This window comes from Hibiscus syriacus, unplaced genomic scaffold, assembly GCF_006381635.1.
Source record: "Hibiscus syriacus cultivar Baekdansim isolate YM2019G1 unplaced genomic scaffold, ASM638163v2 tig00110557_pilon, whole genome shotgun sequence".
Taxonomy (NCBI): Eukaryota; Viridiplantae; Streptophyta; class Magnoliopsida; order Malvales; family Malvaceae; genus Hibiscus; species Hibiscus syriacus.
In genome coordinates, this window is record NW_024062780.1 from 1,665,838 (window position 1) to 1,693,493 (window position 27,656).

At 34.8% G+C, this 27,656-nt stretch overlaps 5 protein-coding genes and 1 pseudogene across 6 annotated transcripts; 4 read left to right on the forward strand and 2 right to left on the reverse strand.

The window, feature by feature from the left end:
* The first annotated feature begins 372 nt into the window (after positions 1-372).
* On the forward strand, positions 373-2,531 carry LOC120131977 (zinc finger protein GAI-ASSOCIATED FACTOR 1-like). The gene is made up of 3 exons (XM_039148835.1): positions 373-954; positions 1,052-1,451; positions 1,546-2,531. Exons 1-3 carry the CDS (start codon positions 873-875, stop codon positions 2,474-2,476), a joined length of 1,413 nt encoding a protein of 470 aa, XP_039004766.1. The 5' UTR covers positions 373-872; the 3' UTR covers positions 2,477-2,531.
* A 1,479-nt stretch (positions 2,532-4,010) lies between these two features.
* LOC120131985 lies at positions 4,011-4,966 on the forward strand. 2 transcript variants are annotated; one of them, XM_039148839.1, is made up of 3 exons: positions 4,011-4,283; positions 4,414-4,502; positions 4,713-4,966. In XM_039148839.1, the coding sequence occupies exons 1-3, from the start codon at positions 4,089-4,091 to the stop codon at positions 4,942-4,944; spliced, it is 516 nt and encodes a 171-aa protein (XP_039004770.1). In that variant the 5' UTR covers positions 4,011-4,088; the 3' UTR covers positions 4,945-4,966. The 2 variants fall into 2 exon arrangements, 1 of the variants encoding a protein (XP_039004770.1); XR_005516968.1 differs by having other exon boundaries at positions 4,031-4,274; positions 4,409-4,502; positions 4,713-4,839.
* Positions 4,967-4,993: 27 nt separating this feature from the next.
* On the reverse strand, positions 4,994-6,705 carry LOC120131983 (annotated as a pseudogene).
* A 1,558-nt stretch (positions 6,706-8,263) lies between these two features.
* On the forward strand, positions 8,264-10,037 carry LOC120132029 (acyl-lipid (9-3)-desaturase-like). Its single transcript, XM_039148881.1, has one exon. It carries the CDS (start codon positions 8,430-8,432, stop codon positions 9,771-9,773), a length of 1,344 nt encoding a protein of 447 aa, XP_039004812.1. The 5' UTR covers positions 8,264-8,429; the 3' UTR covers positions 9,774-10,037.
* An 8,756-nt stretch (positions 10,038-18,793) lies between these two features.
* Positions 18,794-19,619, forward strand: LOC120131951 (glycine dehydrogenase (decarboxylating), mitochondrial-like). The gene is made up of 4 exons (XM_039148810.1): positions 18,794-18,940; positions 19,032-19,130; positions 19,233-19,350; positions 19,505-19,619. Exons 1-3 carry the CDS (start codon positions 18,857-18,859, stop codon positions 19,338-19,340), a joined length of 291 nt encoding a protein of 96 aa, XP_039004741.1. The 5' UTR covers positions 18,794-18,856; the 3' UTR covers positions 19,341-19,350; positions 19,505-19,619.
* Positions 19,620-20,192: 573 nt separating this feature from the next.
* LOC120131931 lies at positions 20,193-22,381 on the reverse strand. Its single transcript, XM_039148791.1, has 7 exons — positions 22,179-22,381; positions 21,690-21,757; positions 21,540-21,604; positions 20,951-21,460; positions 20,788-20,878; positions 20,397-20,506; positions 20,193-20,360 (listed from the first exon to the last, which is right to left on the reverse strand). The coding sequence occupies exons 1-6, from the start codon at positions 22,318-22,320 to the stop codon at positions 20,420-20,422; spliced, it is 963 nt and encodes a 320-aa protein (XP_039004722.1). The 5' UTR covers positions 22,321-22,381; the 3' UTR covers positions 20,193-20,360; positions 20,397-20,419.
* Positions 22,382-27,656: the final 5,275 nt, after the last annotated feature.

The following is a 27,656-nucleotide window of genomic DNA, read 5'->3' on the forward strand; positions in this document are numbered from 1 at the left end:
GATGCAGTAACTTTTCTTTTTTGTTGAAATGAAGTTTGATTGATATATGAAAAGGAACTGTTTATTAAGAACTTTGGACATTTCTTAACTTTTTTCCGGTCGTGGGGATTACTCTTCATCCTCTTCATGCTGTATCTGTCTCTCACACCAGCAATACGGTTTTGCAGCTGCTTATAAATTTATGTACTGGAAATGGAATTCAATCATGTTTATGCAAGTTTTTCATGGGAGAAAGTGGTTTTAATTTCTAACTTCTTTTACCCATTTTCATGTTAAAAAGCCTGTAATCAACTTTGCTTATATCCATCTGTCTCAATCTCAATCTGTCTTTTTTTTCCCATTTGGGTTACTTTATGTCTACTTTTGAATGTGAAAAAGGCAGATAGATGTACAAGTAAATAACATGTTTATAAAACAGGTGAAAACAAAACAAAAGACAGAAAGTGCAACATCAGTGACAAAGCCTGCTGGCTTTGGGTTCTGGTTTTGGATGAGTGGAGTGCTTCTCAGGAATCTTTTTCTCTCTATCTCACGTTTTTTCTTTTTAATTTCTTTATTCAGTCTGTAAGTTTTTGTGTGGCGTTTGATCACTGATCTTCTCTTTGTTAGCATCAATAAGCAAGCAAAGATATCGGTTTTTGCAACTTGAATTTGGAGAGTAGCCATATTAGTTCATTTTAAGGTTCTGGTAGCTAATCCATTTTGAAACCTGCCTCTCTTTCTTTGTACCCCCTGTCATTTTCATTCATCTTCCAAGTTCAAGCAAAGTAGGGTTCAAAATATATATAGATCTCAGGATTTTCTGTCATCTATTATGAAGTTGATGTACATGTGAAGAGATACATATAAGGGGAGAGGTGAAAGGTTTTGTGATGGATGTGAATATTCCCAATCGGACTTCAACAAATCAAGAACCTTTACCAAAGAAGAAGAGGAATCTTGCAGGGAACCCAGGTTGATTAAGATTTTCAAAATAAATTCAGCAGATTTACTACTTTCTTTTGGTTCTTTAATTTCCCTTTTTTTTGAAAGGATTTGTGTTAATTATCAGACCCAGATGCAGAAGTGATAGCTTTGTCTCCCCAGTCACTGCTCGCAACCAACAGGTTTATGTGTGATATCTGTAACAAAGGGTTTCGAAGAGACCAGAATCTTCAGCTGCATAGGAGAGGACATAACTTGCCATGGAAACTAAAGCAAAGGACCAACAAGGAGGTGGTGAGGAAGAAGGTATACGTGTGTCCAGAGACAACCTGTGTGCACCATGACCCATCTAGGGCTCTTGGGGACCTCACGGGGATCAAGAAGTACTTTTGCAGAAAACATGGCGAGAAGAAATGGAAATGTGAAAAGTGTTCGAAGCGTTACGCTGTTCAATCCGACTGGAAAGCTCATTCCAAAATTTGTGGCACCAGAGAGTATAGATGTGACTGTGGAACCCTCTTCTCCAGGTATCCCATAGCTTAATTAACTGACCACCACATGTATCAGATTCATTTCTTGATTGCTCTTTTTGGTTTGTTGTGCTTGTATTTGTGGATACAGGAGGGACAGTTTCATCACACACAGGGCGTTTTGCGATGCTTTGGCTGAGGAGAGTGCAAGGGTAATTACAGGTGCAAACCCAGTACTTGTCCCCTCACAGCAGCCTGGCTCTTCTGTTTCGAATATAAATGAGATGGATCTGCAACACCAACCAGCTCAACTCCATAGCTGTACCTTCCATGTGAAAAGAGAGCAAGACCATATTTTCAATGCAAGAGTAGCATCTGGGACTGTTTCCCATTCATCATCACCATTTCTTTTAGGCCACCCATTGCCACAGAACGAAAACCCTAGCGAAAACCCTAGTTCTTCTATCGCACTCCCTTCATTCCGGACTCAACCAGCTTCTCCACACATGTCTGCAACTGCACTCCTGCAAAAAGCAGCTCAAATGGGTGTAGCTATGAGCAAACCCTTACAATCATCTGTACCTTATCACGACCACCACTACCACCAGGTTCACATGTATGGAACCACAACTTTTGCCACGTCTACGCCCAGTTTTGGCCTGGGTTTGTCCCCACGTGAAGAGATTGGAAGTGAGTTCACCAGTGGTGGATGGACATATTTTGGGAATAAAGCAGCTCCTAGTTCTCAATTCCATGATATGGTGAGCTCTTTATGTTCTACAAGTGAGCTTGAGGGATCTTCATCTTTTGAACAGTCTCTCAATGGGACAATATGGAACGCCAAACGAAACGACATTGGTTTCCAAGAAACCATCGATCCTAATTTCTCAAAAACAAAAGAATACCAAGTCAGAACGGCCGATCATGAAGTTAAAGCAAGTGGTAGCAGTATAGGAGGGAACGATGGGTTGACAAGAGATTTCTTGGGTCTTAAAGCTTTCCCTCAGAACTTAGCACCTATAAATTCTTCTTCAACATACGGGCAACACAGTCACCACGGTCAAACGCCATGGCAAGCTTAGGTTGTGTTTTCTTAATTAAGTTTACCATCAAAAGATCAGAAATTTGGAGACATGTATCACTGCAGCATTACCATTTCCTTTGATAAATAATCTTAAATAATGCATCGCATATATATATATATATATATATAATTCACCCCCGTGTTACCTTCATTGTTTTATGTTCTCTTTTAGTTTCTTTCATTTTTTTATCAGTTTGATTATGGTTCAAATGTCTGATCTTTATGTAATATAAGATGATTGATATATACGTTGATTTTTGAAATTTCTGAAAATTGAATTAAATTAAAATTTATATATACAATTACATGAAACTAAAAGATAATGTATCATATTACATATTTTTAAAACATATTTTAGTAAGTATATGAATTATATTCGTTGATGAATACATATTTTGGATTTGACTAAATTAAGACTATGTATGCACGTAGATTATATCATTACATTTACGTACATGTATTGTTGTCTATATCAAGACTTATAAATGATCCAAATGCAACCAATAGTTTGGATATTGTCAGCAAAAAATCTAATAGCAATAATAAAGATGAATTGTACTGCACTAATAATTTAGTAACATGGGTCACTAGATTGGAAGGGTTGCTTTTGTCTCTGTAACTCTTAGGGTGTTCAAAAATATTCGATCCGGTTGACTTGACCCATCAACCCGTTGGCCCAAACTTAAAAAATCGGATAATTCTCTAAAAAAAAATTATTCGAACCGTGATATTTTTGGGTAGTTGGGCCGGGTCTGAGCCGATATTTTTTATAATCGAGTACTGACCCGACCCGGTAATTTTAATATATATATATATATATATATATATATATATATATATATATATATATATATGTTTAGTTTAAATTATATTTTTATTTTATCTTCCTTAATATTTTCATCTTAAAAATAAATTTAGATTCCTAAATTTTTCTTGGGTTTGTAATATGTACTTTTAAGTTTTGAACTTTTCAAAAAAGTTTTTATTAATTTGTCAATATGGGATTCAAAAGAAAAAATCACGATTGATTTAATATTTTTAATGTTTCATTTTGAAAATAAATTTTATATATATATATATCAAAATAAGTGCCTAAACTATTTTTTTAGTCATCCAGGTGCCTAACGTTACAAATGTTACCTATTTAGGTGTTCGGGCCGTAAACGATGTTAATTTCTCCGTTAAATGATATGTGTCACACTATGATAAATTAAAAATTAAAACTATATTAAAAAACACACAAATTGTGAAATAAATTCAAAACTTTGAAAACCTTCATTTAAACTCCTAAACCTACGTCGGCTGCCAGCTTTTGCCGTTGATGAAGCTCCACTCGACCTCCCCTCCCCCGGTGACCAAAATCCCTATAAAATTGTGACCAATCGACGTTTTATTCTTTGCGAACCCTAGGTTGAAAATTGCGATCTCACGCGATTCCGACGGCAACTACGGCGACATATGGCTAGGGCTACGTAGATGACGGCTGTTGTGGCCGGAAAAGGTTTCTAAAGCCGGATGATGACTTTTGTTGCTTTCGCATATGTCCTCTTATGTTTTAATAGAGAATTTGATGTTATGATTCATCTATCAATTGTTTTTTAAGTTCTATAATGCTGAAAAGGTTCCTTGCAGGGGGAAATGTGGTGCTTCTCTGTGCTTCAAAGTACAATGATGTGCCCACCGTCATCGACATTTCCGGCCCGTTCCATCTAGAGAAAGGCATGGAGGGTCGATTGGGTAAAGATTTTTTACCAAGAATCAAGCAAAATGGGTTTATTGATGTTAAGAATGAAAAGGTAGCTACTGTGTTCTGATTCATGTTCCCCAACGTTTTAATGTGAAGTTCTGTTATCAATCCTCCAAGCAACAATTTAGTGATAAACCAGTTAACTGTTTTTCTGTAACCAAACATTTGTTCATTAATTTGTAGGACAGTTTGAGTATCGTGTAATTCTAAAAAGTTTGATGAACCGGTTAACCACCGATACTCATGCAGCATGTCTTTGGATCGATCAAAATTGCAGGTTAGAAAAAATGCTAGCATTGATTGCCTTTCTGATGTTCATGATACAATTGGATCAAGTGCAATGTTATGGATATACATATACTTTTAATCGTGATCCTCCATCCTCTATATCAGGTTCAACAGTTTGCATTTCCACTGAAGATGTGATTATCGGTATAGATTTCTCACTTGTGTTTTAACTTTTAACCATGGTTGCCATTATTTTCAGGGTACTGACAATTCATGGATCCATGGACAAAATTGTACCAGCCAAAGATGCCCTGGAATTTGCCAGGTTTATTCGAAATCATAAGCTGCACATTATTGAAGGAGCTGATCATGAGTATACCTCGCACCAAGATGAGTTAGCTACAGTTGTGCTTGACTTTATAAAGGCAAATATGCCCCGAAATTTACAATCATATGAAGAAAGAGCTGATTTCATCAAAGCTCGGATCTGATAAACTGTCGGGTTACAAAGATGTCCAATGTTCCTCTGGTACATGAAAATAGAGCCCGAACATTTAGGGGAACTTGCATGGTAAGACTTAACATATTACTCTCTCATGAAAAGTTGAAAGGGCTGCAGCACCATCTACTAAGGGTGGAAAGATACAACAAGATAAACAAGAACTTCCTCTTATCATCAACCACCTAATTAGCTGGCACAGTCTGTGGCTTCACCCCAATTTTTCCCCAAGAAACACTAGGCATGATCTGTTTTGTGTCGACTCGATCCTTGAACTCAATAGCAAAGTTGAGCAACGAGTCAAGAAGAGAGTCCGAGAGGGGATGTGGTTTGAGCCCAAGCTCAATGAGTTTAGTATGCTTTGCGTTGTAATAATGTTCCTCTGCCTCAACTCTTGGGTTCGGCACAGATATGGTTTGCACATCAAGTTCAAGCTTCTTTCCTGCTTTTGTTACAAGGGCAGCCAGCTCATTGACAGAAAACTGCTCTGTGAACTGATTGAAGACCTGAAATTCACCAGGTTTCGCTGGATTTGCAATGGCAAGTTCCACACATTGGACCATGTCTCGTATGTCAAGGTAACCCCTAGTCTGAATTTACAAATAAAACATTGAGAGGAAGGGTTGTATATGAAAGCAGGAAAACTAGATAATAAATGGAATGTGCCAGCCATCGATGCTTTAGTAAAGATTTGAAAGACACGCTCACCTGGCCTCCTTTTCCGTAAACTGTAAGAGGGTAACCAACAGCAGCCTGGACACAAAACCGATTCAATGCAATTCCGAATACTCCATCATAATCAAGCCTGTTACACAGCTGTTCGTGCATTGAAGTCTCATCGGTCTTTACCCCATAAACCACTCCTTGATTCAGATCAGTGGCTCTGATCCCCCGAGCCTTGCAAGTGAAGGCTATATTATTTGAATCATGTACCTTACTGAGATGATAAAAGGAGCTCGCTTTTGCTTCGGGTAAGGCAAAGTATCAGTCCTTCCGTTGTGAGTAATTGTGATATAACCCTCTTCAATATCTATGTTTGGAGTTCCATACTCTCCCATTGTCCCAAGCTTCACAAGATGGCACTCTTCTCTAAATTACTTTATTGCACAAAGAACATTAAGCGTTCCAATGACATTATTCTTCTGAGTGAACACCGCTCTTGATCGATCGATCATCGAATAAGGGGCAGACCGCTGCTCTCCAAAATGGACAACAGCATCAGGTTCAAATGAGTTAAAGGTTTCAGAAAAGAACTCAAAGTCACAAATATCACTGATATAAAGTTCAATTGTCTTTCCAGTGATAGCTTTCCAACAACGGAGTCAGTTATGGATGGAGGAAATGAGAGTTAAGGAGTCAAGGACAAGCTGGGGTCAAAGAGATGTCGGACAAGGCTATAAACAATTGCAACCTCGTAACCTTTGTTGGACAGGTGAATGGCAGTAGCCCAACCACAGTAGCCATCTCCGCCGATAACCATGACCCGCTGAGGCTTTGAAGCATCACTCTGGGACTCATCAGAACCAGACCTGGGATTAGCTGAAACTTCTTTGCTTACGGGTGCAGCGGTTGCAAGTACCACACAACTCTTTCTTGTTCGACCTTTTGAAACAAGCCTTTTGAAAGGCGACTTGGAAGTCTTAATGGTAAAAGAACTGGTAAGTGCGGTTCGAACTTGATTCAGAGGTTGACCACAAGGTCTGTTGCCGCTAGAGATATTTACTGATTACGAAGACGGAAGCATACGTGCCATTTTACTGTTTGATTATAACAAAAATTATGCAAATGCACCTGCCAAATACCAATATGGTCCAAAATTAGTTCTAGAACCAAAGGCAATGTGCTTCAGGCTAAAAGGCAATGTGCTTCAGGCTAAAAGGCAATCTGCTTCAGGCTAAAAGGCAATCTGCTTCAATCCTGTGTTCAACAGTAATTCCCACAAGGGGCAAAAAATCGAAATTCAACGTTCTACTATTCTGTTCGAATCGGAATTCTAGAAACCACAATAGCTATAAACTCGTTCAAAAATCTGTGTTCCACACTAATTCCTACAAGGGGCAAAAAATCAAGCATTTTAGCAGCATAGCTGGATCCTTCAAGCAACCAACTTCAATAAAACCATTCATCTTGAAGTCCGAACAGTATAAAAGTAGTGACCTTTCTCATTTAAGAACAACAACCCATTTTGGAGCACCCAATAATGGAATAATAAACATATTAAAGAAAAAATAAAAAAGAAAAAACATATTTACCTTGAAAGAGATAACGCTTGGAAACGAAGTTAAGAAGAAAGTTTGATAGAAACTGTAAACTGGAGATGGGTTGAGCAGAGGAGCTTCTGTCTCGGGTTCAAGCCAACAAAAAAAGGGACTTTTGCTTCGTTATAAACCCATGTTCGAGACGAATCAAAAGAGACAGGAAAGGGATAGGGGCAAATCGATCTCGAGTTGGGTAGTGTTTGACTCGGGTTTATTAAAAAAATTTGTTACTCCATTCGTTACTCGTTAAAATTGTGCTCTATTCGTGTTCATTAAAAAAATTTACTGCTTAACTCGTTATTTATTAAGCTCGACTCGTTATTCGTTAAACTCAATAAAAAATTTACCTTATTTTTTTAACTAAAAATAAAATTTACTAAGACTATAGGAATTAAGGTTGTGTTTGTTTTTTATATTAAAATAATATTATTAATTAATAATATTTTATTATTTATTAAAAATAATATATTAGTTAATTTATTATTTTTATTATTTATTAATAAATTAATAATTATTATTTGGATTTAATTTTTGAATGAAATAATTTTGAAATAATTACTAAAAATATATTTTAAAAAAATTAACCAGCTACTCGTGAACTTATCGAGTCGAGTTAAATTTTGCTCAGCTCAGCTTATTAAGGTTTCGAGTCAAATTCGAGTTCGAATCAAACCAATTTAAATTAAACATTTACAAAATTTTAACCGAATCAAATTCGAACGGTTCACGAATGCTCAACTCGTTAATAACTCCTAGTATGGGATATTCTTATCTACTGAAACTATTCTAGTGTTAAACGATTTTTTTCCTGCCTTTTGGTACTTGGATCCAGAAACGGAACCCCACCTTACCATCTATGGGCTTATGAGCCAAAACCCAATTTTTTTCGTCTGTAAATGAATGCCACTTGCGAGAGACATTACAATTTACAGCTAATATTCAAAATTCAAAATTACAGCGATTAAGCATGAGCCATTGGTTAAACTAAAGTATGAAAATTTCCTTCAAATCCGTATTTCATCCTATACCCAAGATATTTTTGTTTCTGAAGTAAAGCCGATTGCTTTTTCACATTGAAAGAAGAAGCCCCCATTTCTCTTTAGTCTTTATCACGCCGTAATCATTGCACAACTACAAAGACTCTCCCTTTGACATCCTAGGAAGGAATAGAAGCACTAAGAAGTCAGATTCTTTCATTTGTTGCTGTTTTCTCGCTTCAATGGCCGATTCAAGGAGGTATATTTCCCAAGCAGAGCTTGAAAGCCACACAAAAACAGGAGATCTATGGATATCCATACAGGGAAAGATCTATGATGTGACTGAATGGAGTCAAAACCACCCTGGGGGAGCACTTCCCTTGCTGAATCTGGCTGGCCAAGATGCCACTGATGCCTTTGTAGCCTATCATCCTGGCTTAGCTTGGCAATATCTCGACAACTTCTTCACTGGGTACCATCTCAAAGACTACTCTGTCTCTGAAGTTTCCAAAGATTTCAGAAACCTTGCTGCCGAGTTTTCAAAAATGGGTCTTTTTGAAAAGAAAAAACATGGGACTGGCATTTTGCTTTGCATCATAGCATTGCTGTTTTGTACCAGCGTTGGTGGTGTTTTATGTTGTAAAAGCACCATGGTGCATCTCTGTTCCGGATTGTTATTGGGATTCTCATGGATTCAAAGTGGGTGGATTGGACATGATTCTGGGCATTACCAAGTTATGTCCAACAGAAAATTCAACAGAGTTGCTCAGATCATCACTGGAAACTGTCTTGCAGGGATAAGTATTGGTTGGTGGAAATGGAACCACAATGCTCATCACATTGCTTGTAACAGTCTAGATTTCGATCCAGATCTTCAACACATGCCCTTCTTTGCGGTATCTTCCAAGCTTTTTCACTCGCTTACATCTTGTTTCTACGAAAGGAAGATGAACTTTGATTCTGTTTCTAGGATCTTGATTAGCTACCAGCACTGGACATTTTATCCTGTAATGTGTCTTGCTAGGATCAATCTATTTGCACAATCTTTCATTTTTTTGTTGTCTAAGAGGCAGGTGCCACATAGGGGTCAAGAGATTTTGGGGATCCTTGTTTATTGGACTTGGTTTCCCTTACTTGTTTCTTGTTTGCCTAATTGGGGTGAGAGATTGATGTTTGTGGCTGCCAGTTTTGCTGTAACCGGGATCCAACATGTTCAGTTCTGTTTAAACCATTTCTCATCGAATGTCTATGTCGGACCACCGAGCGGAAACAGTTGGTTCGAGAAGCAAACTGAAGGATCACTCAATATAGTTTGTTCACCGTGGATGGACTGGTTCCATGGTGGTCTGCAGTTCCAGATCGAGCACCATTTATTCCCAAGGTTACCTAGGTGCCATCTCAGGAAAATCTCGCCATTCGTTAAGGGGCTATGCAAGAAACACGAGTTGCAATACAGTACGGCATCGTTTTGGAAGGCTAACACGATGACTATCGGGACTCTTCGATCAGCAGCATTGCAGGCAAGGGAAGTGAGCAACTCAGTCCCAAGGAACTTAGTATGGGAAGCAGTTAACACTCATGGTTAAGCACTATAAGTTTGGATCATCCTTGGAGGTTTTTGCATGCTAATGAATCAGCTCGATGTGTACCGATTCCTATAGGACTAATAAAATTTCCTGCAATCGTGCATTTTGTGCAGGTAGGGCATCGGCTGGATGTAAAATACTGCATTTAATTCAGTGGTTTTCATTTGGTAGTGTGTTGTTGTCCTCTTTCTATGATTCTTTGAGAGTCTCCCATGGATGTAACATTTGCAGAGGTTGGAATTTGTTGATGTGTTTCTTTTTCAAGGCTTCTCATTGATTGGATTTCATGATGCATTAATCCCTTAGGAGTGTTGTTGCTTTCGATTGCAGATCCAGTTGAAATCAGAGATGGCCCGAAAAGGTCGACGTAATTATTGTCTCTCAAAATTTTATATTAGAAATGCGTTTATAAAACTTTTGTGTAAATTATATAATTCATCACTAAATTTTATTCTCTCTCCTATTTTGCTCGCCTAACTTTTATTTTTTTTATTTTGCCTACTCGACCGTTAGTCTTGTAATAGCCGGATAACATGACTTTTTTATTAATATATAATGATGATTTATATTTTTTTATTTATATTTAATTATGATACGTAATATTTAAAATAAAATAAAAACAAAAATTCTTAAAATTTATTCTTAAACCCTAATCCCAAATTACAACCCCACCCATCTCCCGCTGCCATTGTCTACTTCAACCGAAGCCTCCACTGTCATTATTTCTTGCCATAAAAAAACACCATCTATAAACATCATTTTTACCTGCTAAATTCTATTTATAATCATAATATCTATGTAATGATTTCGAATGGAAGACAAAAAGGATTTAAGAGAACATAGAAGAATAAGATGAAAGGAAGAACTTCATAATATTTTCATTCATAATTTCCTTTGTTTTTAAAACCAGTATATAGGAATTTGTCAAGGATTTAGTGACAGATGTACTGTCCTTGTATAACAACTAGATTCCTTTAATTGATTTTATCTTTAAAATTCCATGGCAGGTTGTTGGGCTCATTTTCTTCACTTTGGGCTCGTTCTTCTCTGGTCCACTCTCATCTGATCCAGGCAACTCGTTCTTCTCTTCAGGTATGTTTCTTGCTCCCACTTGATCCATCAAATTAAATCCCTTTTTCCCCAAAATCCCTAATTATTTCATTTTCCCCAATTCCTTCTCATCCCTCTCCATTTCTGCCTCATGGTTCATGACAATACCCTCAGCTGCAATCGATGCTTGTCCCCAAGGATCGAAATCAGGAAATTGAGAGAGAAGCACCATGAAATCTTCCCAGGTAGCGTTTTCCACCCCTATATTCAACCACTGGATGAGCAGTTGAGTTACTGCCTTGTTGTTTCATTTGATAACACGCTTATCTAAAACAATCACAGGATAAACCCGCAGTTGGCCATCAGATGTAAGTTCAGGTGGGTCTGTAGAAACAACATCCTTGTTTCCAATTTTTTTCTTCAAAAGGCTAACGTGAAATACTGGATGTAGCCTAGAATGAGTTGGTAATTGCAGTTGATAAGCGACTGACCCAATTCTCTTTGTGATTTCGTAGGGACTATAATAACGAGTAGATAAATTCAGATTCTTGCGCAAGGCTAAAGAAGTCTGTTTATAAGGTTGGAGTTTAAGGTACACTTCATCTCCTTCTTTAAACTCTAAATCACTGTATTTTTTATCTGCATAATGCTTCATTCGATTCTGTGCCTTGGTAAGTTGATCGAGTAGTATATTGTTTACATTCTCCCTTTCTTGCATAAATTGGTGCACATCAGCCACTTGTGATTCAGTCACCCAAGTCATTGTAGGTGGTGTATAACCATATAGAGCAGTAAAGGGAGTAGTACCCAAAATTGAATGAAAACTAGTGTTGTACCATCATTCGACATGAGAAATCCACTTAGCCCAAGAATTTGGCTTTAAAAACAAAGGCCTCGTAAGTACTGCTCCAGGCATTGATTAAGCCTCTCTGTCTGACCATTCGTTTGAGGATGATAAGCAGTTGTAAACAGAGGTGTAGTCCCTAACAACTTCAGTAGCTCCTTCCAAAATATACTAGTGAAAATTTTGTCTCGATCAGAAAGAACAGCTTTAGGTTGACCATGAAGTTTGTAGACCTGATCGAGGTAAACTTTAGCAACTTCATGAGTTGTGAAGGGATGAACCAAGGGTAAAAAGTGCCCATATTTGGTGAATTTATCAATGATCACCAAAATAGAATTGTATTTATTAGAAATAGGCAAACCTTCTATAAAATCCATAGTGATAAACTCCCAAGCTTGTTGTGAATAGGTAAAGGTTGTAGTAGCCCTGGATGTAGGACATGTTCAGTTTTAATTCTTTGGCAAACATCACATTGTTGAACATATTGTTTAACCAATATTTTCATGCCCTTCCAATAAAAATATAGCTTCATTCGATGGAAAGTAGCTTGTATCCCAGAGTGTCCCCCTTGTGGTGAATCATAAAGTATAGCAAGGAGTTGATTCTGTTAGGATTTTTGGAATCTCGAAACGACAACCGGAACGATTTGCAAAGAGGGGTCGGAACGGTTTTGTGTTTAGGGAGTAAGGAGATTGAAAGATAGAGAATTGCACAGCGATTTATAATGGTTCGACTTTCTCAATCAAAGTCTACGTCCACTGCCTTAGCTCCTCACCAAGGATTTTCCAACAAATTCACTAATTTGTTCTTTCTTTTGAGGATAAAGAGTAACCTTACAAACTCCCTAGTTTTTTCGGGCTAAACTATAACCTTTCCCTAGCTTTTACACGGGATTAGCTAGAACATTTCCCCTTTACAAAAGGATAAGAAATGTAAACAAGAAAACCTCTCTAAGGTAGGTGTTTACAAGATTGAGCTCACAAGAACAAAATATTTACAAGAGAAATATGAAATAAGAATGAAAAACTCTTCTCTTGTGTTTGATTAATTGGATAGTTGTTCTCTTACTTCTTCAAGTGTCCTTAGCTTGTATTTATAGCTTGGAATGTGTTTGAAGTCATATCTAGCCGTTGGGGATGTTTTGGAGCCGCTTGGGAATGATTTTTCTACAAAAATAGGCTGCCCATAATGGGGGGAATCGGTACTCCTTCATAGGGAATCGATACCCCTTCATAATATTCAAATATTATGACCGTTGGGCTGATGAACAGTGAGGGAATCGGTACCCCCTTGGGGGGAATCGGTTCCCCTTTTACATACTGGAATTTTTGAGCCTCGGGGTACTGTTCAAACAGTGATTTACTGTTCAAATAGTAATAGTAAATTACTCTTCATAAAAACATTTTTGTGCTCAATTTTAAATTAAAAGAACTTTGAATTATTTTTGTAAATTTTGAATAAATTCAATTAAGTCCAAATACATTTTGTAAATTCAATTCAAGTCCAAAAACCATTTTGCCTTAAATTGTTATATCGAAACATAGTTCAATAGATTCCTTAAACCACCTGTCTCACCAATATATACTCTGCCTTTATATCGTAAGACACCTTTAGTGTAAGACCAAAGGGACATATTACCAAATAGCAACTTAGGAATTAAATCCATAGCAAAAGAATCTCCTTCATAACTTTTTTCAACTTCATTTACCTAAGCAGGAATTATTACTGTTGTAGATAACTGATGTAATTCAGAAGTTTCCTCAAACCTCCTTGATAAAGCATCAGCAGCTTTATTGTGTTTCCATTTGCGAAATTGTATGGAGTAGTCTAATCCCAACAGTTTAGTAAGACTCTTCTTTTGAATAGTAGTAGTGAGTTTTTGCTCTAGCAAATGCTTCAAAGACTCATGATATGTTTTGATTGTAAATGGACCTCCTTCTAGATAGTATCTCCAGTTAGAGATAGCCATTAGAATGACTAAATATTCCTTCTCATAGATGGAAAAGTCAACCTTCTTTGGTCCCAAAGCTTTACTAAGATAAGCAATTGACCTACCCTCCTGAGTTAGAACTGCCCCTATACCTTTGGAACTAGCATCAGTTTCCAAGCAAAAACTTTTGTTGAAATCAGGTAAGGCTAACACTGGAGCACAACACATAGCCTTCTTAAGGATGAGAAATGCCTGCTTAGCTTCTTCAGTCCACACAAACTGATCTTTCTTTAGCATTGTAGTAATAAGCTTACTAATATCCCCATAAGCTTTAATAAACTTTTGATAATAGCCTGTGAGACCCAAAAAACCACGCAAAGAGTTCAAATTCTTTGGAATAGGCCACTCTTGAATAGCTTGAATCTTGGAAGAATCTGTAGCTACTCCATGTTGAGAAATAGTATGTCCAAGATATTCCACTTCTGTTTGCTCGAAAAAATATTTACTCTGCTTAGCAAAAAGCTGATTTGTCCTTAGAATCTGTAAAACAGTTCTCAATTGCTGCACATGACTAAGCAAATCAGAACTGTAAATTAAAATGTCATAAAAAAAAAACTAGAACAAATTTTCTAAGGTAGGCACCAAATAGATCATTCATAAGAGCTTGGAAGGTAGCTGGTGCATTAGTTAGCCCAAAGTGCATCACCTTAAACTCAAAATGACCATGATGTGTTCTAAAAGTTGTTTTAGGAATATCCTCATGTGTAATTCTAATCTGTCAGTAACCAGATCTTAAATCCGGCTTAGAAAAAAGTTTAGCTCCCGCTAATTCATCCAAGAGATCATCCACAACAGGAATAGGAAACTTGTTCTTCACAGTTAGGGCATTTAACTGTCTATAATCAATGCACATTCTCCAGCTACCATCTTTCTTTTTGACTAATAAACATGGTGAGGCAAAAGGGCTTTTACTGGTTTGAATGATTGATGCAACTAACATGTCAGCAACTTGTTTTTCAACCTCAGTTTTCTGATGGTAAGGCATTCTGTAAGGTCTTACATTAACTGCTTCAGTTCCTATTTTTAAGGTAATAGAATTATCATACTTCCTTCTTAGAGGCAGTCTAGTAGGTTCTTCAAACACATCTTTAAAGTCAGCTAATACTGCTTGAATTTCAGGAGGTATATCAGTGTTACTAACCTTTGCATTTAACATATAAATTTCCCCCACTAATTATGGATTGTTTTTCATTAGTTTCTGCATTCTGGTGCCTGAAATTACCTTCATTGTAGCACTGTTCACTCCTCCTTTTAACACAATATCTTGATCACCCATTTTAAAACTAAGAGTCATATATTGGACAGTATTTCTTCATCCAGTCAACTCCAATCACCATATCACTACCTCCAAGAGGTAATACTCTGAAATCATGGATAAAAGTGAAGTCTTGCATTTCCCAACTGAGTTGTTTACTTTTTGTTGTACTGTAAAGTTTATCACCATTAGCAACTGTAATTACCAATGGATTAGTTTCTTCCACTTACAATCCTTCCTTTGCCCACCTATTAGTGACAAAACTATGAGTACTGCCACTGTCAATCAATATACTGAGTGGGTTCCCTTTAATGAATCCTTGGATCCTTAATGTGCTACTGCCATAATTACCAGTTATTGTATTCATAGAAATCTCAGGATCATTTTCCTCTGTTGTCAATTTCTCACAAATATTATGTATTTTCTGTAATTCTTTTGATTCTTCTTGCTCATCCATCTCTTCCATTGAATTTAACTGTTTCAATTTGCATTGATGACCTGGAGTGAATTTATCCCCACGCCTGTAACACAGATTATTAGCTCTTCTGTATTCCAACAACGACTGTTTGTTTTGGGCCAACCCTTGGTTTGCTTTTAATGTTGAATTCAGGGATGAATTAGATGTTCTGTAAGCAGTGTTATACCCTTGCACTACTGGCCTGGAAACACTTTTTAATTTCTTGTTTTCCACTTCCAAGGATAGTTCATAAAGTTTAGCTTTCCTAGCAGCCTCAGCCACAGTTTTAGGCTCTAAAACCTTTACCTTATATTTCAATTCCTCCTTAAGTCCACTCAAAAAACTTGAAACAAAATACTCATCACCTAATTCAGGGTTAAGCTGAATATGGAAGGGTTGAAGTTCTTCAATTTGAGTTTCATATTCTTCTACAGAAGATATTTGAGTTAATTTATTAAACTCATCTATCACATCAGTATATCCTTTAGCAGATAATCGATGACATAAATCAGACACAAATTCATGCCAGGTGACTCGACTCTTCTTCATAACATATGCATCAAACCATACTTCTGCCTTACCAGTGAAGTACATCGCAGTAACCTCTAACTTTTGAAATTCAGGAACAACAAAAATAGAAAAATATTTTTCACATTTCCTGACCCAACTTCTAGGATTACTACCATCAAAGAACTGAAGCTCTATTTTGGGCTTTGGAAAAAACATGCCAGTAGTAGTGTTGTTTGGCTGTTTTTCCAGAAATTGATGGCCTTTCATTGTCGATTGTTCCGCAGAATCAGTTGTGTTTACTCCTACTTTCATCTTAAAAGCATCATTTGTTTCAGTAAGATCTTGGTGAAAAGTAGGTTTTGGGGCTAAAATCTCTTGTTGTCCTGGTTGAAAGGAGTATTTTTCACGATCATCAATTACTGTAACTTGCAAGGGCAACTTACTTGTTGTTCTAGTCTGAACTACTGGTAATGGTTGTTGTTGAGCATGAGAAGAATGGTCAGACTCTGTTCTAGCCTTCTGCATTAATCCCAAAAGTTGCTGGAGCAAGCTTTTAGTCTCAGATGTTGTTATCTCCAAAGCATGCATCATCTGCTCCAAAGCATTTTGCTAATGAAGCCACCAAGTTGGAATTGCTTCGACATCAGAAGACTCTGCTGTATCAGGAGGAATAACTGGTGGTGGATCATTGTGAGTCATTTGTTGATTTTTCTTTGTTTTACCCAGTTTGAAAAAAAATTGGATACTTTCGGATAAAAAATAACCTTGCTCTGATACCAATTTGCAATGATTTCGAATGGAAGACATAAAGGATTTAAGAGAACAAAGAAGAATAAGATGAAATGAAGAACTTCATAATATTTGCATTCATAATTTCTTTTGTTTTTACAACCAGTATATAGGAATTTGTTAAGGATTTAGTGTCAGTTGTATTGTCCTTGTATAACAACTAGATTCCTTTAACTGATTTTATCTTTAAAATTCCATGGCAGGCTGTTGGGCTCATTTTTTTCACTTTGAGCTCGTTTTTCTCTGGTCCACTCTCATCTGATCCAGGCAACCCATTCTTCTCTTCAGGTATGTTTCCTGCTCCCACTTGATCCATCAAATTAAATCCCTTTTTTCCCAAAATCCCTAATTCTTTCATTTTCCCCAATTCCTTCTCATCTCTCTATATTTCTGCCTCATGGTTCATGACAATTTACAATAAAACATTGCACTATTAAAGCAAAAACTCATTGATGAGAAAGCAAAAATGCAGTAAAAGAAAAACAAGGGGAAAACTGAGAATATAGAAGAATAGGGGATGCAAAAGGAGTGAAAACAGGGGTTCAACGACGAACGGTAAAGACCAAAGAACAAAAAGTCGAAAGATTCAACGTTATATCCATAAAATTTAAGTGGTATTTAGGTTAAATGGACACTAGATTTGCGTCAAAGAGAAAAAGAAACGAGTTTGGTGGAAAATTTTGGGGTTTATTGGCCATTGTCAACGCAAACGAACGGTGGCCGGAGTTATACCCTATTAAGAAAAAATAGAAGAGATAAAAAAAAGAAGAAGAAGAAAAACTTAAGGAGAGGGAAAATTTATATTTTTATATAGATGCAAAATAATGTCGTTTTGGTATAAATTTAATTTTTTAAAACGACGTCATTTTGATGACATGTGTCATGTCATTACGTCGTTAATTATTTAATGAAAGGGTGACCGAAACAAAAGCAATGTCAAAGTTCAGTAAGCAAAATAGAAAAATTAAAAGTTCGGTGAGCGAAATAAGAGAGAGAATAAAATTTAACAAACAACTTTTTAATTTACCATAAAATTTTATAAATACATTTCTAATATAAAACTGAGTAAATTATGTTTTAATACTTAAACTACAAGTTTTAATTCGTTTTAGTACCTAAATTTAAAAAAATCAAAATCATACCTCAAGTTTAGGTTTTGTTTTATTTTAGTATACGCCATTAAAAATTTTATTTTTTGTTTCATTTTAGTATCCGCCATTGAAAGCTTTATTTTTTGTTTCATTTTAACAACCAATTAGATATGATTTTGAAAAAAACTAAAAATTTAAATATTAAAACATATCAAAACTTACAATTTAAGTACTAAATATGTAATTTATCCTATAAGATTTTGTGTTTGTCGTTATCGCAACGGACTGTAAAAACAACCGAGGATGAGAGTTAACATTAATTAATGTAGAAATTGTAAACCATGGTTAAGTCCCACCGACAAATGCTTATTCAAACTGAAAAACATTGGATTACGGAAACACGATGGAAGCTCACGATTAAACCTTTGATTTCAGCATCTTTTTTACACGCGTTCTAAAATCATCAAATTTAACGCCCTATTAAAGAAACACTAATATATGATTCAGTGAAAATAAGGGAATTTCAATAATAAAAGAATTATTATTATTTTTTAAGATTTCGAATTTAAATAATAAAAATATTAGAGGTATTAACGTTTAATGTTAAATGATTATATTACCTTATATTTATCTCATATTAATAATAAAAAAATAATATGAGTCAACTGCTTCACACGTTCACTGTCCTCTCTTCTTAAAGAGCTCAAACCTAAACTTTATTATACCATTTTCTTTTTAGATTAAATAACAAATTTCATCCTTCAATTTTGATTTCATCTTTATGATGATTAAATTATTATTATTTTTTAAAAAAGAAATTAGTGATCAGAACATTATGGCAGTCAAAATTGAGTGACGAAATTTTGTAGTTTACCCTTCGGTTTACTCGGTTAACGGTAATTTAATTCGTTAGGTGGTTGAACTAATCATTTAAACACTTTCATTGCGGAATTGAGAGGCTTTAAGGTAGTTAAAGTAGAATAGTTTTTCCATCTTTACTCTCTTTAGCATTCTGTTTGTTTGCATGACTGATTGAAAGCCTCCATTGCTGCCAGAACCCTGCTGGAATAGAGCCTGAAGATGTTGCTAAACGTCTTATGGATTATGGATTCCATGCTCCTACAATGTCATGGCCTGTTCCAGGCACACTCATGATTGAACCCACTGAAAGTGAAAGCAAGGTATAATTTATCAAGTATATTTGTGCATACCACCATCCAATATTCCTCATCCGTCTCTTGCTCTCACGTACATGTTCACTATCTCGTGCAGGCGGAGCTCGACAGGTTCTGTGATGCCCTTATCTCCATCAGGGAAGAAATTGCTCAGATTGAGAATGGAAAGGCTGATATCCACAACAATGTTCTGAAGGTCAATGGCTCTTCTTTACACCATACTTCCCTCTTTTCTTAGATAACAATAAGATATGATCAGCATATATTGAAGCATTATGTCTAAAATATGCACATGCAGGGAGCTCCTCATCCACCATCTCTGCTCATGGGAGATGCATGGACGAAGCCATATTCATGGGAATATGCAGCCTTCCCCGCTTCCTGGCTTCGCACTGCTAAGTTCTGATCTACTACAGGTTTGTATGAGAACATCTTGTACCGTGTTGTTGCTTTCCTCAATATTTTCATAACCATCCATGTCCCTTGAGAGAACTGTGACATTGAGTTCCAAAATATAGACCAGTTCTGACGTATACTGAAAATTTTCGACACTTTCCGTTGGTTTACCAGGATGTGTTGACAATGTATACGGTGATCGCAACCTCATCTGCACCCTGCTCCCAGTTTCACAGATGGTTGAAGAAGAGGCGGCAGCGAATGCGAAATTGGCGAATCTGTGTGTCTTTGTGCTGTTGATCTGATATGCATGATCACAAAAATACAAGTTGAAAACATCTCGTCCATCAAAAGAAGAGAAAGAACATGACAATTCCGATTGTTTCTTTCTGGCTCATGTACATAATGTATCCACCATTTGCATATATGTTCTCAGCTACAGCTGTGACCTTTTTTCATTTGGTTGATATACTTGATCAACTGCTTTAATAACAAAAATTTGCCTGCTCGTTGCAATTCAAATTCTGTAATTATCGTTACCCTGTTGTACACAGGCACTTGTGTTCTTATAAACCAACTTTAGATTTCTTATGTTATGAAATACTGAAAGTAATATTTACAGATCATTCATAAAAGAGACATGACTCCCACAATTAACAAATATTATATTTTTTTCGTTTTAGTATATAATGAATGTTTAAAAATAAATAAAATAATCTTTTAATATATACATTATTTTGTAATAGTAACTTTAATGACTATTTTGTAATTTTAAAAGTTAAATGACCAAAACAATCACTTTAGTGTAGTTCAGTGACCTCTAGTGTGCTTTACACTAATATAAGAACCACATCAAATATGGAAATATGCGATAATCAACTGACTTTGATCAATAGAGAGAATGTGTATCATAACACAGGCGTGGTTAGCTAAAGTTGAGAGTAGATCAAAGAATAAGATCACTAGAGAAAACAAGGATTTCAAGAGTACAGGATGCACCATAAGCTTATCACGTTTCTCTTATTTTGAGCTTATTTTGAAAGGTTACGATATAAATAAGGTAAACGGACCGGCAGGAACAGGTTCCTCTTATGCACCATACTTGGGCGCCTTCCAAAGCTTAAATGCTACCTCATGCAGCATCCTGTCGGCCGGTATGGAAAGATTTCCGGAACGCTGCAACGAGAAATAGGCAATAAGAACCAAATGCTAAGCAAGTATTTTCAATTGGAGAAACCGTATATATATAATTTTTTGTATTACTTATGCATAAGAAAATCCTAATCAATAACATATTATACCTAAGTTATTTTCATGTTTTCTAAGCACAATTTCACTTTGCCTACAAAGATTGGATAGATGCATGTTTCGAGACATGCCAAAGCCAACATTAATTTATAACCTAATCGAACAAACGAACAACGAATAGGTTTAAAAAATTCAGTGCCAATTTGTACCTCTTTAAAATCTTCAAAAGAAAAAGTCTCTACCATGTCCTTGCGGGTTACAGCATACTGATATTGAGCAAATAGCATGGGACTGTGGTGCCTGTTGATCATAAATTGGTTAAATAATCCACACAAAATGCGCAAAATGAGAGTTCACAAAGTTTATTCTTACCGAACATCATTTCTCGGATTTTCTCCTCTCATGGTATAACTCTGTTTAGGGAAAAGTACTGAAAGATGAGGATTCTTCTCATCTTTAGTGCTCAAAATTGACAAACCGGGATCATCAGCATTTGACACGTATCCATAGCTCATTACGAGGGACAAGAGTAGACGAGAACCAACTTCAGTTCCAGGCGTAGCTATACTCATGATAGCACCAAGCAAAGCATTCATGAATTCCACATCACTAGCTGCAGCGTCGCTGCTTTCGACATTCAAGTTCTCCCCAGACCCAACATGAAAAATCACTAAATCAAACTGGTTGGATTCCATTATCTTCCCTTCTTGGAATCCAAGCAAGGACAGCAATTCAGACGTCAAACTATCAACCGATGATCCGGGGGGAGTATTGCTATTTCCTAATAGTCCATTCACGTTCAATACATCGAATCCGAATTTTTCTCCAAAAGACTTCAAACTAGAATTGTTACTCAATACAGCAGCTTTCATTCCCATAAACCTGAACCGAGAAAAAGAAGCATGTTGAGTGGCATATTCGAATCGCCAAAAATTAAAACCCGGCAAGTACATGATCATACCTCTCTGATATGCTTGGAATCAAGGATGATTCTTGAGACTTCGATTCACTAGCAAATTGCCCGTTCTGAGAAAGTAACGACACCACCGAGCATTGAAGAATTTATCATGAAAAAACAATTTCCAATAACCTAGAATAATAGGCATCTCACCTTGTTCAATGCCTCAAAGGCATCCACCAGTACCGCAAACTCTCTAACGATCCTATCATCCTCGCTTTCTGCAGTCTAAATCCAAGTAAATTCCCATATGGTGGATGAACAACAACAATCAAAATGTGAAAAGAAGCATGAATTTCAACTACTAATAAAGGAAAGGTGAGCAGTTTCAAAATGGGTCTTTGAACAGATAAAAGAACCAGAAACTAAGAAAACCCCTTGTAATTTCAATAACTAATCCATTTCCAAACAATTATATTCAATTTCATTATGTACAGAAAAACCCATTAGAAAAAGCTGGTATTTTTCCTAGCAATCTAAAAACAAAAACAAAAAAAAAATTAAAATTAAAAAAATGCAAAGGAAACTATCATTTCAGTGTTGGGTTTATCTTGAAGAGATTATCTCTCCATCATCCATTATCCAAAGAGGGAATTGAAAATGAAAATTGAAAGAAAAAAAAAGTGAAAAGGAATGGGGAACCTGAAGGTGGAGAATTGGGGAGGCTCAAGAAACCACAGTTGGCTATAGATGCGAGAGAGTGGAGATGGGTATGTGATGGTTGAATTAAGCGAGCCAACCCGTCCCCATATATTATCAACCCTCGGCTTGGCTTGTCCGCCATTGCTGCTACTCAAATGCTCCGAGAATAAGTTTGAAGAAGAAACTCAGAAAGATTAATGGAAGGAGAGATGGAGAATGCTCTTCCTAAGGGCATATATACCTGTGGAATCGCATTGGAAGGAAGCTTGGACTTGATACCACTTTAAATTAAATATTTATATTAAAATAATTTTTAAACTATTACAATTCTAAAAAGATTATTTTATTAACCAAATTATTATAAAATATTATTCATTATCGATGCTCCATGAGTATATGATTCTGGAAAAAAAATATTCTCACTAATTATACTCTTCTAATCGTACCAAATGTATACATAATATAAATCCGTTTGTATTAATATAATCAATTTATTAAAAAAATTGTCGTACACGAAATTCATAGGATTTACATATGATTTCCAGATGCAACACTTGCTAACAAATTCATTAAACAAAGAGAAATTACTTGCACAAGTTAACCCTAGTTGGGGGGACAATCTTTAGACAGAACAAGCTCATTGAAGAAGAAAAAAGGGGTAAATTACATGTTTAGTACCTAAATTATCAAAAAAAAGTATCCATTTTAGTATCTAAACTTTCAAACTGTTCAAAACAATACCTAAAATTTAATTTTTGTTTCATTTTAATATCATATTCAAATTTAACATTAAGTTTAGGAAAAAGTTGAAAGCTTAGATACTAAAATTGATCAAAAATAATAGTTTAGATACTAAACACGCTAAGTTTTTAACAACATGGTACTAAAATGAAACATAAATTAAATGTTAGGTATGGTTTTAAAAAAATTGATAGTTTAAGTACTAAAATAATCTAAAACTAATAATTTAAGTATTAAATGTAAAGTTTACCTTCAAAAAACAGATGTACTCAATTACAAATCTTTGTACCCTACAACATTGTGAGCATAGCCTATGCACTTGGGGCTTTTGGACCAATATATGATCCACTGAATCGCATAGAAAGTCAGAGATCTTGACCAAAATGATTTGGTTACTGTCACTTTCGGGCAGTTCTTGCATAAAGATCGGATACAATGACGGATGAACCAAAGCTTCTCGAGACCAGGATGATGATGATCCACAACATCAATAGGAATCGCATCGACTCGTTGTAGCATTTTGGCCCGCCTAACCTCACTTTGTGCTACCAATCTTCAACTCCGGTGTTGTAAACAAAGGAAAGAAGGTAGTAATGCAACTGAAGATAAGACATCGAGAGAGACGAAAGTTCGAAAAGATAGCCTAAGGACCAAAAAAAAGTTAACGGGACCAAGTCAGCCCTAATTAATGGAAGGTAACAGCAGAGACCTTGCTGAAAATGAACTAAAAGTTCAATGACTGCATTATAAGTTTTAAAAGATGGGTGATCAAAATGCAAGCACCTTAAAAGTTCGGAGACTATTTTTATAGCATTTTTTTAATTATTGGCAATATATAATTACCTTATAAACAAGGTTATTCCAACTCAAAATTCCAAGAAATATATATTACCCTTTTTAAGATTTTAACTATGGAGACCACTTAATTAATTTCATTGCTCTGTATTTTAACATTTAAGGATTAATATAATAGATTATAAAACCTGCTATCAAAAGAAAATGGCTATAGACCAATCATTATACTATTGGAATAAAATATAAACAAATCTTTCGTGTAGGTAGTCTAAATAAATATCTTACTGTCAATAATGCAATTATTTCATATTCAGATTCTTTAAATAAAGTCAATGTTTAAATCGAACATTTATGAATGAAATAAATTGGATTTAAAGTGTCACCTTAAACGTCTATAATACTCAATCATAATTAATCGATCATTAGATAATATAACAATAATTAATTAAAAAATAATCAGATCGATTAAAGTAAGAATAGGAGAATTAATTATTTAATTTCGTGATCCGTGATAACCGAGCACGTGTGTGGTGGTATTTTTTAACCATTTAGTATCCACATGATTAATATTAGAACAAATTTTACTGATGTTGACTAAATTTTAAAATGTATTTGATCATTGAAATTTAAAAATATTATAATTATTTTAAGTAAATAATATAGTAAATTATTGTTTTATAAGTAATTTATATTGATACAATTTAAAATAAATTTATTACGAAATTATTCATAATACATTAATATGCTAGATAATTTATACTAAATCATATTGATTTGATACATCAATAAGCACATTCAATTATCAAAAACACGATAAAAGGTTTAATTATAAACAAGTGCTCAAACTATATCTTTCTTTCAAATATGTGCCCATTTGTTTTTGTAATCATCAAAGTACCTAACATTACAAATGTTACCACTGTAGGTACTTAGGTCATAACTGTCGTTAAAATTTTCCATTGACATATGTTACATTCTGGTAATTTTAAAATTTTTATTTAAGATCAGAAAGTTAAAAGTATATTTAAAAACACAAAAAATTGAAATAGCCCCAAAACTTTAAAAACCCTCATTTCAACCCCTAAACACACGTCAGACACTGACCTTTGCCGTCAACGAATCTCCACTCAACCTCACCTCCTCGATGATAAAAAAATCCTATGAAATCGCGACCAATCTACATTTTGTATCCCGAGAATCATAAGCGAAAATCGAGCCCCACGCGATTTCAACGGACAATCGGCGATAATTATGCTGGGGTATGACTATGAAGATCGCAGGGACTGCATCAGCGGTGGTAGCTGGCAAGGATGATGTTGATGGGTTAGGGTTATGAATTTGGGATTTTTAGGGATTTGAGTTTTTTATAGTTTAAAATAATTGGGGTCTTCTATAAGTATAATAATCTTTTTAATCTTTTTTTTTAAAAATCAAAAATTATTAGAATGTGACACATGTCACTTAAAGTAAAAAATGAATAGCAGTTACGGCCAAAACACCTAAAGTGATAACGCCTGTAACATTAAGTACATGAATCATTTAAAAAAAAAGTTTGGATACTTGTTTAAAAAAAGTATAGTTTAGAAATGTATTTTATAATTAAGCCTTAAAGTAAACATCAAAGAGTTAGGGGTTGTTTGTTTACCTCTTAATGGAACCATTCAGCGCGTTTGTTTCGTACCTCTGAATGATTCAGTGCTGACTGATTCAGCAAAACAGTGCTAAATGATTCAGCACAGAAGTACATTATGAATGATTCAGAGCCAGTAAACAAACAACATGTCACATTCAGAGCTAATTCATCCAGAGCATCTGAATCATTCAGCATTTAAATCATTCAACACTTAATTATTCTGAAGTAAACAAGCATCCCCTTAGTTTCAAATCTATTAGTATTTTATCTTGCATTGTGTTGATCATATTTTTCTTCATTTGACTGTTCCAAAACGACAAAAACTTGAAGTATGCATGTTCCGAAAATTCCCTGGCAAAAGGGGTACAAGAAGAAGAACACAAAGGTCACATACTCACATGTTCACATGCAGATTAGTCAACAACTGATCAAATAACTAAGAACACAAAATAGAATACAAATCTTTTTATGTTTTATCACTATACAATTTCATCAATAATTGATTTGTCATGTGGGCGAGTAAACAAGAACAGACAATTTCATCAATAATTGATTTGTCATGTGGGCGAGTAAACAAGAACAGACGCATATTTTATATTAGAGTGTGAATTTATAAAATTTAAAAAGAAAATAATTTTATAAAATTTTAGGAGATAAAAACAGATTTTAAATAAAAAATACAGAGAATATATATATATAAACATAAATTTAAATCTTTTAAGGGAGACGACTGTCCCTACCCGCTTCCGCCTAGATCCATCCCTCCTAGTAAATGCTTGAGCTTGGCTCCTTTGGTATGAAATATGAAAAAGGAAACGTTCATCTTCGAAGCCTAACTTATTGTAAGATTAAACAATAAAAATTAAGGTAAATTATGTGTTTAATATTTAAATTATCAGTTTTGATCCGTTTTAGTATTTAAACTTTTAGTTTTTTTTTCCAAAATCATACTTAAAGTTTAGTTTTTATTTCATTTTAGTACCCACATTTAAAAACTTTAGTTTTTGTTTCATTTTAATATACTCGTTCAAAATTTAAAGTTAAATTTTGTTTTTTTAAGTTTAGATACTAAAACAGATAAAAACTGATAGTTTAGGTACTAAACGTGTTAAATTTTTAAAAGTGTGGTACTAAAATTAAATGAAAACTAAACGTTAAGTATGATTTTGAAAAAAAATGAAAGTTTAAATGTTAAAACAAACTAAAACTGATAGTTTAAGTACTAAGCATAATTTATCCTAAAAATTAAATAAGTTAAAATCAATTCTGAATCATAATTTTGAAACGGTTTATAGTATATGCACTTGTCACACTACTATCATTCTTATTAGTGTAATTTGTCTCTCATAACTGCATATTTAAACAGTGTCTAAAAATATATCATTACATATAAAAACATTAGTTGTGAACTATTTTAGCTGTAGAATTAATTATTTTTATAATTAAATTTATAATTTCACGAATAAACAAGTAACAACTTTTGGCCATGAATATTAGCAGTAAAATATATTTGAGACTAATTTAAAATTAATAAGAAATACCTAATAAAAAAACAATTTATAATCCATTACCATTATCAAACAATGTCAAAATTGGAAAAGTTACGTTGCACAATCGTCTAATTTAAGGTTAAGTAACGGCAAAAAATGACATAACCGAAAATAAGATAAAAACATAAATATTTTTTGTGAACATAATATAAAATGCTATTTTTTCCTAATATTTTCGGTTCAACCGAAAATGTTAGAAAATTTAACAGCTTTGATTACGTTCATCCGAAAATATTAATTTTTTATTACACTTTCGGTTACGCACTTACGCTCATTCTCCCGTTGTTCCTTAATTTTAAATTAGACGGTCGTTGCTTAAATTTTCCATTTTCCCAAAGAAGGACCCTACAGTTTCATCATAAAGACTTGATACTAGTCCTAAAACAATGAACATGTTTAATTAATTCGTTTCATAGGTTAGGAGTAGATTATTGATTTCAAAGTCATATACCAGACTTCTGGATACAGCCATGCATGCAATTGTATTTGCTGCATTCAGCGAATTAAATAATAAAAAATACTATTTTTAAAGAAATAAATAAATTATTTTTAATGATATATTATTATATGATTGACCAATGGTATATAACCATGTGAAAATATAAATCCATCTGCATCATTTGAGAAACCCTAGTGAGGCCAGCATTATTAACCCAAAGCTTCATCTTGACTAATCTAGACCTACCACGTTGCACATCTAGTTTTAGTAGGTGAGTTTCCCAGTGAAGATTTTCTGTATACACAAAGACTCGTGCTCAA